Here is an 11,514-nt window from a genome sequence, read left to right on the forward strand (position 1 = left end):
GAATCGATGACGTCATGTAATTGCCACCTGAACAATATAGTTTGGGCCACATTTGGCTCACATCCATCGATCGAAGAGGTAGATTCGAGTCTGGTAATGTATAGAGGGCGCTGTGGCGGTCGAAGACTCACTCAAAATCCAACCATCCAGTGGCATTAGCCCCGGGCGTGAGCCTTCTCCTCTGATGGTGTACCGGTGATGTACCGGTATGGAACGCTTCAGTAATTACAGGTGGCATGGGAATGAAGGGGAATTGGGTTCAAGAAAGCCACTGACGTAATGCTCCAGATGGCTACGTTAATGTAGGTAGATCGATCCTGTATGTCTGGTAGTCAGCAATCTCACGTTATTCCCCATATTTCATATCGGTGTAGTGAACAGATGACAGCCAAATACTAATCTACAGTATGAAAATATGATTACACCAACAGTGACCCATATGGTAGATAACAGGAGTACAAATCAGACACTAAGATATTAAGACAAACAAACCCCTCCCCACCCCTACCACTGATGAAGATATCCCAAAACAATCATTTAGGGCTCAGATCACAGAGTGCGCTGATTGGAAACTTGCAAAAGGAGAAAAACGGTTCACAAAACTCGGAAGATCGGATCCGGATAAACTATTATAACACTATTTATTGTATTATCTTTCAAACTTGTGTAGAGGTTGATCGTCTAAAAAATCGATTTGATAATCGAAAATTAGACACATCTGTAAACACATTGACGTTGACTCACAAACAACTTACAGTGCTTTCATCATATAATGCAACGGTGATCAATACTAACACCCTGGGACTAACGAATCACATATAGTGCGCGGTAACATTTTCCCAGTTATCTCAGACCACTAGCTATAATTATAAATAGTATTTATTTGAACTATTTACTCACAAAATAAACTTATAGTGTTGTCCCCTCCCTCCCCTTTACAAAACGATGGAAGTGGGCGCGCGCGCGCGTGTGTGTGTGTGTGTGTGTGGGGGGGGGGGGTGACACTATGATTCCTACCACGTGATTAATTTTTGCCAACTCTATATATCAGACAACAGGAAGTACCTATAATACAGTACTATTCAAATCTGATAAATGTGGTATTGTGGGTAAAATATTGTACTGTGGTATTGTGGGTAAAATATTGTACTGTGGTGTTGCGTACAGTTACACATATTTATGTTTACCAACATGTGACTCCATGTAATATTTTGTCTATCAAAAGAGTTCCAGCCATTAACAATAGGCTTTTCGAAAATATGCCATGGTGGCACACTACTTCCTGTCTGTATGTACTTTGGGGGTATACATGGAATAGGTTACTTGGTTAATCATAGAGCACTGTTGCTTTCCTCGATGTCTGAATAACACAAAAAAATAGCACCAATGGCGTTGTAGCATAACTGTATTTGGTTGTTGCTATGGGCGTGGTCTTGTTGCTAAACATATTAACATACATTTTTTTATATTATTTATTCACTCAGCTACATGTCTCTGTTTATCCTTGTAATATGCATTATCATTTCACTGTTGCTAAGGGCATGGTCATATGATTGCTAGGGCCAGTTATGTCAAAATGTTTTGAACAAAAACTGAACTGAGATAACACCTCCAGAAACATCCCTACCAAGTTCCAGTCCCATTCACCGTGTACTTTACAAGATATAAGTTTTTGACCAAAATTGAGAGATTTTTAGACCTAATTTGTATATTACTGACAGGATGACCATTTATGACTACATCTTTATGTACACATAACTATTAAATTTCATCCTAATCTGCTCAGTAGTTTTGAATGACTAATTTTGACCCAAAAGACACGTTTTGGTCCTAATTTGCATACCACGTGATGGGATCATAACATCATGAACAATTCTTAAAAGAAACACCCCAAGAACATTCCTACCAATTGTCAGTCAAATCTGCTCTGTAGTTTTGGAATTATAGACTTTTGACCAAAAAGACACATTTTTAGCCCTAATTTGCACATCACTAATGGGATCACCATGTCAATTCTTAATCTGAACACCCCAAAAGAACAGTCCCACCAAATTCCAGGCCAAACTGCCCAGTAGTTTGGGAATTTTTGTTTAATGACCAAAAACACACATCTCTGATGCTATCTTTTTAATTTGAACAATTTCCCATCTACACTCCCTAAGTAATGTCCCCGTCAATTTCCACGGCAATCGGTCTGGTTGTTTTTGACTTTAGGTCGTTTACACACACACACACATAACAAACACACACACACACACACACACACACACACATACACACACACACATTTCATCATACATATAGCACTAATGAACTTCAGTTCAGTTGTGTTAAAAAAAAAACGATTTACACTTCTACAGAATACCAAGGGACAAAGATCTTAAGAAACGATATTGTTAGGCGATGATACCCCAAATTTCAGTGAGGGCGCTGTGTTATCAATTTCCTCTTTGCAGGCTGGCAAAGTTTTTTATTCATTTTAATGATTGTGATTCTACGATGTCATAGATGACATTACTTAGTACATACAACAATGTTCCTGTTCCACTTGTGCAATATAGAAAGGATACCTTGGCGAAAGGTCAACATGAAATTGAGTCAATCTACATTCATCACATATCTTCTCCCAATCAAATCAATTGTTCTATAATCTCATATCTTCTCCCAATCAAATCAATTGTTCTATCATGTCATATCTTCTCCCAATCAAATCAATTGTTCTATCGTATCTTCTCCCAATCAAATCAATTGTTCTATAATCTCATATCTTCTCCCAATCAAATCAATTCTTCTATCATCTCATATCTTCTCCCAATCAAATTAATTGTTCTATCGTATCTTCTCCTAATCAAATCAATTGTTCTATCATCTCATATCTTCTCCCAATCAAATCAATTCTTCTATAATCTCATATCTTCTCCCAATCAAATCAATTCTTCTATAATCTCATATCTTCTCCCAATCAAATCAATTGTTCTATAATCTCATATCTTCTCCCAATCAAATCAATTCTTCTATAATCTCATATCTTCTCCCAATCAAATCAATTGTTCTATAATCTCATATCTTCTCCCAATCAAATCAATTCTTCTATAATCTCATATCTTCTCCCAATCAAATCAATTGTTCTATCATCTCATATCTTCTCCCAATCAAATTAATTGTTCTATCATATCTTCTCCCAACCAACACAAATATCATACTTTCTATCCCACATTGCTGTAACCAAAGACTTCACAAAATTAATTTTTTTTCTATGACTTTAATTGAAACTTTTCTCCTAACATTAGCACGTCTTACACTCAAAAGTTCCTCCAAAATGTATAGATTGTTACACAGGGACTCTATCATACAGTCACATACCTAGGGCAGCGTTGTGTACGTAGCTGTACCATCCCTATATGTCTGTACCAGCTATGTGAAAAACATCCGTGTAACAGCTCTGGCCAACACATTTGGTGTATTACCTAGATTTAACAGATGTGTAACTGGTATGCCTACACCATGATGTAAAAACTACATGTAACATGGATGTTAAAAATAGCAATGCAGTATAGGTTTTCATAACATCCCTGATCTTGAACTTTTTCGCACAGCCATGTACCAGTGAGTATAGCTGTAACACACACACACACACACACACATATATATATATATATATATATATATATATATATATATATATATATATATATATATATATATATATATATATATATATATATATATATATATATATATATATATATATATATATATATATATATATCCCACAGCCATATATCAGCTATGTGAGCAATGCTGTAACAGGGATAATTCCAACAGCAACATGTACCAGCTATGTATGCAATTGCTGATTGAATTGAATGAAAGAACTGCTACAGGGTATGATTTCAACATAGTGGGTACATGGATGTGTACAAATATGTACTAGGGGTGCTGAGCACAGCTATGATGCACAACAGTCTTGGCGCAGAGATAGTATCCACATCTATGTAACAGGCATGTTTTTCACAGCCATGTAGCTATGACTATGCAACATGTAGCTGGTACATAGCTATGCTCTTTTTCCTAGCACTAGGATGTGGCCACATCATACACTAGGATGTACAAGGTTCCCTGGGTATGTGTCTGTTCAGATTATTTCCCTTTTATTTCACTATCTAAAATTTGTTCACACTACTTACACAAATATAGTATGTCATTTCTGTGGCTACCCATATGCCTTGTCAGCCCAATATGGTGAGTACAACTTTGACCACACTCCTTACATTCAAATGGTCTTTCATTTGTATGGATTCTCATGTGTCTTTTCAAGCTACCATTTCGAGTAAAACTTTGACTACACTCCTTACACACAAATGGTCTTTCATTTGTGTGCATTCTCAGGTGTCTTTTCAGATCACCATTTTGAGTAAAACTTTGACCACACTCCTTACATGCAAAGGGTCTTTCATTTCTGTGGAATCTCATGTGTACTTCCAGATGGCTACTTCGAATAAAACCTTTACCACACTTCTTACATACAAATGGTCTTTCATTTGTGTGAATTCTCATGTGTCTTTTTAGACTGTAACTACAGGTAAAACTTTGACCACACTCCTTACATACAAATGGTCTTTCATTTGTATGGATTCTCATGTGTCTTTTCAAACTACCATTTCGAGTAAAACATTTACCACACTCCTTACACACAAACGGTCTTTCATTTGTGTGCATTCTCATGTGTACTTTCAGATTGCTATTTCGAGTAAAACTTTTACAACACTTCTTACATTCAAATGGTCTTTCATTTGTGTGGATTCGCATGTGATTTTTTAGAATGCCACTGTCGGTAAAACTTCGACCACACTCCGTACACACAAATGGTCTTTTATTTGTGTGGATTCTCATCTGTCTTTTCAGATTACCATTTTGAGTAAAACATTTACCACACTCCTTACACACAAACAGTCTTTCATTTGTATGGACTCTCATGTGTACTTTCAGATTGCTATTTTGAATAAAATTTGGACCACACTCCTTATGTACAAAGGGTCTTTCATTTGTGTGGCTTCCCATGTGTAGTTTCAAATGACTATTATTGCTAAAAATTTCACCACATTGTTGACATACAAATGTTGTTTTATGTATGTGTACTATTACTTTGTCTTTAGTTCTTTCTCTACACTCTATATTACCCTCATTAGAGTCCGGTGTTGTGCCTTCCTTGATATTTGTATCATTGTGTTCAAATGTAAATAAATATGTACTGACAGTCCTAAAAGAATTCTGCTTCTCATTGGTCATTTGTACATTATCCTCATCAACTTTAGCCCTGTACTGATCCTCAGGGTCTGGGATGGCCAGGTCCTTGATAATATTTTCAATGTCTTCAGATGTAGTTCTTGGAGAATTCTGCTTCTCATTGGTCACTTGTACATTATCATCATCAACTTTAGCCCTGTACTGATCCTCAGGGTCTGGGATGGCCAGGTCCTTGATAATATTTTCAATGTCTTCAGATGTAGTTGTAGTTCTTGGAGAATTCTGGTTGTCATTGGTTACTGGTATATCATCTTCACTTCTAGTACTAAATGTTGTAGAATGCTCCTTGGTCTTGTCTTCTTCCAATGTAACAAGTCCATGTTGACAAAGACAATCTATTATAATGACTTTATCTGCCGATAAAAAAAGACAAATGTGTAGATATATCAACAATTCTTATAACACATCTCGTGCATTTGTGGTGTTGTGATTTGTCAATACGATGTCATGTGATATTACTCATTTTAATGCTGTTGCATGCGAAATGACATCCCTGGTCAATAGTATTCAAATTAATTATTGCCCTACTCTCCCTCAAGGAGGCAATACATGTAGTTTGCATATTATTGTCCTGTGATGTCATTGCGCATGTGTTCAATGGTATTTCATGGCAGACGACATGGTTTCCTCAGTTATGAGTTGCAGACCTTCTCCAGAAAAATCAAGATTTTTGCAATTATCTGAAGGAGAACTTGCCACCCTTGTTTCAGAGAAGAACTTGAAATGTACACAAACTATTATCAAAAGTTCTGTTAATATTTTAGAGAAACTTTGTGTTGTGGTTGGGACTATCCTTGCCTTGATGTGTTATAAAACACATGTTGACTGGCCTTATCCAGGCAACAGGATATGTCAGTTCTCCCTTGGGCATGGGCCCAGTGATCAACAGGCCCTCGTGGGGAACAGATATATGACATTGCCCTCATGTCCAATCAAAATATGTACAACAATCACTTCTTATTAGGCACTCTCTGACTGCAGTATAACTTTAGTGGTGCAAGCCTTCAAAAAGATACATAGTCTATCTGCTAGACCTCAGATGTTCTCCGATACAATACGGCACACGACTGAACATTGCTATCGAGGACAGAACATCCGTGTCCGGGCAAAGCCCTCACTGCGAACTTTGTTCGCTTATGGTATCGGAAGAAGGCCCAAACATCCAGCAGCAAGACTAAAAGATACAGTGGCCCCCCCCACACACACACATACAATGTACAACCCTTTCCTACATTATTGTATTTGTGAAATAGACTTTTTACATTGTCACTCAGGTCAAGGTCAAGATCATATATGAAGATACTATGTGTACCTATATAGCATCGTCAACAAAATGGTGTTGCCACATTTTATGAACCAATTACAAATTACACTGTCAGCAATATTTTGCTATTTCTATGCCCCCCCCCCCCCCCCCCAAAAAAAAAAAAATATATATCTGGTTCTGGTCAGCGTGCGCGTGCCCTGAATACCCTCACGTCGATCCTTTTTTTTCTGATAATTTTTGCTTTCCCGTTCCTTATTTATTCCTGATATCAGGAGAACAAGCAGCTGAAATCTACCCTACATGCCAAGACTGCTTAAATACAAAGCCTTAACGGCTTCGAAGAAAAAGGAAGTTTTTCAAGAGATAAATATGATAGAACAGAGTATGTAAAGTGTCAAAAAAATGTGTATTTACTAATTTGCAAAAAGAAAAAAAAAATAGGAAAAAAAAAAAATTGCGTCGTTGCACCACTTTACAAAGTTTACCCTGACCAGAACCAGATAATTTTTGGGGGGGCCTATTTAATATATAGCTTTTCAGTCTGAATTTGACATTTTGCTGTCTCACAAACTTAATCATATTATATAAGTGTATCAATTGCGCTAATCTATCATTCTGATATTCATCTGGCTGGATTTTAAAAATATTAGAGCATCTTGTGAAATTAGTAGTTTTCATGAAGCACTATTCACTGTTTATGTATTTTGCCTGTGGGCAATATATGCTTTTACTTGCCAGGCAAATACATGTATACTGAGTGTTCTTATCTGAACTAACAACATAACTTGCTTATTAAGACATGATTAAATTCTGTTGAATATAAATTTATCAAACACATCAAAGTATAGATCATAAATCCACCAGCTTCTCTGCAGCACCATTTAAGAGATGCCCCTTACAGTGGCCCTGCTGAACAGAGTACTCTGAAGATTTGAACTCACTAATCAGAAGATTTGAAAACCAGCTCCTCACACCACATGTAACTGTAAGAGGTTAGTTATTGTCAGTGAAATGGCAAAATAGCGAAATAAGGATATAACTGAAGGATAAATTCAATTGATGACAAATGCATGTGGATTTCACATTTTACATAAACATATTCTAAGTTGATCTCAATATACTTTTACTGCTTGATTGCTCGATTGCTTGATTATAATCATTTACTTGTATGCCATCTTGAATAATTTCACAATCTGCCACCATGTACATATTGTGTCAGTAGAAAATTGGCTTATGAGAATGTTGGCATAATAATCTCTGCATATAACACTGTGGTCATCTAGGGGTTACTACATGCAATATGGAATGGTGTTATATATAAAAAACAACTTACCTTTATCAGAGAGTGTATTATTCTCAAGTCGGTGAAGTAACACCTGATGTGCTTTGTTCAAGTAACGTTCATAGTAGCGGAATAATAACATTTCTTTGTCCATTACTGAATCACAAAGAAAACAGCAATTTGTATGTAAGTTAAATCCAAAAAGTAAGTTTTTGATTACTATTCCACTGTCAGAATAACATATTCTGAGCTACCATACATTGTATACTCGTTAATTGGTCAATTATTATAAATTCCGTAAATGACTCAATTGGGGAAAGGAAAAAAAAATGTACAAAAACTTTCTTAGAGATGAGCAATTTGTTGCCATGAAAATGTATACCAAATTATATGAAACTTGAAGCTAGCGTTTTTGGGATATAGTCATCATAGCTAACAGGAGGTGCAGTTAGACTGTCTCATTAGTCCTCGGGATTTTTGTTATTGGCTGTTTTGTATGTACTAATATCTACCAAATAATTGTACTAGAAATTAGAATATCCTTGTACTGTGTGTACCCTCATCAACTACATAGGGCTAATCGTTTGTTGACATGTTACTGTGACCCCATGTTATTACGACACCCCAAGCATTGCAGTAACACATAAACAAATGATTAACCCTATATAGTTGATGTGGGCCCACAGTACAATTACGCAGTAGATATCGGTACATACAAAACAGCCCATTTTAGCAATGTGATGCTCCAACTTCCAAGGACTGTGAAAGAGTCTAGAGTCCTAGTGCAGTTTGATCGTTCAGTTATTTCATGGCAAAGAATAAGTTTTTCAGTCAAATTTTAATCTATTTACATTTCATCGTTGGCATGCACAATGTGTATTTTGATGCAAAAATTCATAACATATGTTAAATTTATTCACATACTGACAAATTTCAATCTTCTGAGTTCTTCCCTTCATATTCTGTAGTTTCAACCCCTTATTATGGTACTTACATGTACAAGTATCTACCCCTGGTCCTTGTTACCCAGATGAAGTCTGGGTAACTGACACTAAGTGAACTAACAGATCATTTTATACATCACTAAAACTAGGTAATCAAAACAAGACCTCTACCCCTGGTCCTAGTTATCCAGATGAAGTCTGGGTAACTGAGACTAAGTGAGCTAACAGAACATTTTATATATCACTAAAACTAGGTTATCAAAACAAGACCTCTACCCCTGGTCCTTGTTACCCAGATGAAGTCTGGGTAACTGAGACTAAGTGAGCTAATAGAACATTTTATATATCAGTAAAACTAGGTAATCAAAACAAAATCTCTGATACAAAAATAACTCAAATCATTATGGCATTCTTATCAGTTTGTTTATATCTGTGAAATTACTCACACTCGAAGAGTAAATTGGCACTACCCCAAGATGTAAACTGAACACTTGATCAACTCATCAAGTATCAACAAACAAGTGTTAATTGGAATCCATCATATTTATTGTTGTAATCTATTACTGACACTAATTGTGCCATGGTGTGAAACAAAAAGATAAGGACATCATTTTATCACTGTATAATGAATTCTCATTGATACATTCATTACAACTGATACATCACTGTCTGAATGTCTCCACACCACCCATACATTACTGATACACCACTGTCTGAATGTCTCCACACCACCCATACATTACTGATACACCACTGTCTCAATGTCTCCACACCACCCATACATTACTGATACACCACTGTCTGAATGTCTCCACACCACCCATACATTACTGATACACCACTGTATGAATGTCTCCACACTACCCATACATTACTGATACACCACTGTTTGAATGTCTCCACACCACCCATACATTACTGATACACCACTGTCTGAATGTCTCCACATTACCCATACATTACTGATACACCACTGTCTGAATGTCTCCACACCACCCATACATTACTGATACACCACTGTCTGAATGTCTCCACACTACCCATACATTACTGATACACCACTGTCTGAATGTCTCCACACTACCCATACATTACTGATACACCACTGTCTGAATGTCTCCACACTACCCATACATTACTGATACACCACTGTCTGAATGTCTCCACACCACCCATACATTACTGATACACCACTGTTTGAATGTCTCCACACCACCCATACATTACTGATACACCACTGTCTGAATGTCTCCACATTACCCATACATTACTGATACACCACTGTATGAATGTCTCCACACCACCCATACATTACTGATACACCACTGTCTGAATGTCTCCACATTACCCATACATTACTGATACACCACTGTCTGAATGTCTCCACACCACCCATACATTACTGATACACCACTGTCTGAATGTCTCCACACCACCCATACATTACTGATACACCACTGTCTGAATGTCTCCACATTACCCATACATTACTGATACACCACTGTCTCAATGTCTCCACACTACCCATACATTACTGATACACCACTGTCTGAATGTCTCCACACTACCCATACATTACTGATACACCACTGTTTGAATGTCTCCACACCACCCATACATTACTGATACACCACTGTCTGAATGTCTCCACACTACCCATACATTACTGATACACCGTCTGAATGTCTCCACACCACCCATACATTACTGATACACCACTGTCTCAATGTCTCCACACTACCCATACATTACTGATACACCACTGTCTGAATGTCTCCACACCACCCATACATTACTGATACACCACTGTCTGAATGTCTCCACACTACCCATACATTACTGATACACCACTGTCTGAATGTCTCCACACCACCCATACATTACTGATACACCACTGTTTGAATGTCTCCACACTACCCATACATTACTGATACACCACTGTCTGAATGTCTCCACACTACCCATACATTACTGATACACCACTGTCTCAATGTCTCCACACTACCCATACATTACTGATACACCACTGTCTGAATGTCTCCACACCACCCATACATTACTGATACACCACTGTTTGAATGTCTCCACACTACCCATACATTACTGATACACCACTGTCTGAATGTCTCCACACTACCCATACATTACTGATACACCACTGTCTCAATGTCTCCACACTACCCATACATTACTGATACACCACTGTCTGAATGTCTTCACATCACCCATACATTACTGATACACCACTGTCTCAATGTCTCCACACTACCCATACATTACTGATACACCACTGTCTGAATGTCTCCACATTACCCATACATTACTGATACACCACTGTCTGAATGTCTCCACACCACCCATACATTACTGATACACCACTGTCTGAATGTCTCCACACCACCCATACATTACTGATACACCACTGTCTGAATGTCTCCACATTACCCATACATTACTGATACACCGTCTGAATGTCTCCACACTACCCATACATTACTGATACACCGTCTGAATGTCTCCACATTACCCATACATTACTGATACACCGTCTGAATGTCTCCACACCACCCATACATTACTGATACACCACTGTCTGAATGTCTCCACACCACCCATACATTACTGATACACCACTGTCTGAATGTCTCCACACCACCCATACATTACTGATACATTACTGTCTGAATGTCTCCACATTAGCCATACATTACTGA

General features: G+C 37.4%; 1 protein-coding gene across 1 annotated transcript in view; it reads right to left on the minus strand.

Annotated features, from left to right (window-relative positions):
• LOC144436499 (uncharacterized) overlaps positions 1 to 8,010 on the minus strand; it is an 11,549-nt gene extending 3,539 nt beyond the window's left edge. The window contains exons 1-2 of the mRNA XM_078125305.1: positions 7,908 to 8,010; positions 4,272 to 5,660 (exon numbers count right to left, since the gene is read on the minus strand). Of these exons, the coding sequence (XP_077981431.1) occupies positions 4,272 to 5,660; positions 7,908 to 8,010 (1,492 nt within the window). The remainder of the gene's footprint in view (positions 1 to 4,271; positions 5,661 to 7,907) is intronic.
• Between the last annotated feature and the right edge of the window lie 3,504 nt (positions 8,011 to 11,514).

This window comes from Glandiceps talaboti, chromosome 6 (assembly GCF_964340395.1).
Source record: "Glandiceps talaboti chromosome 6, keGlaTala1.1, whole genome shotgun sequence".
Classification (NCBI taxonomy): domain Eukaryota; kingdom Metazoa; phylum Hemichordata; class Enteropneusta; family Spengelidae; genus Glandiceps; species Glandiceps talaboti.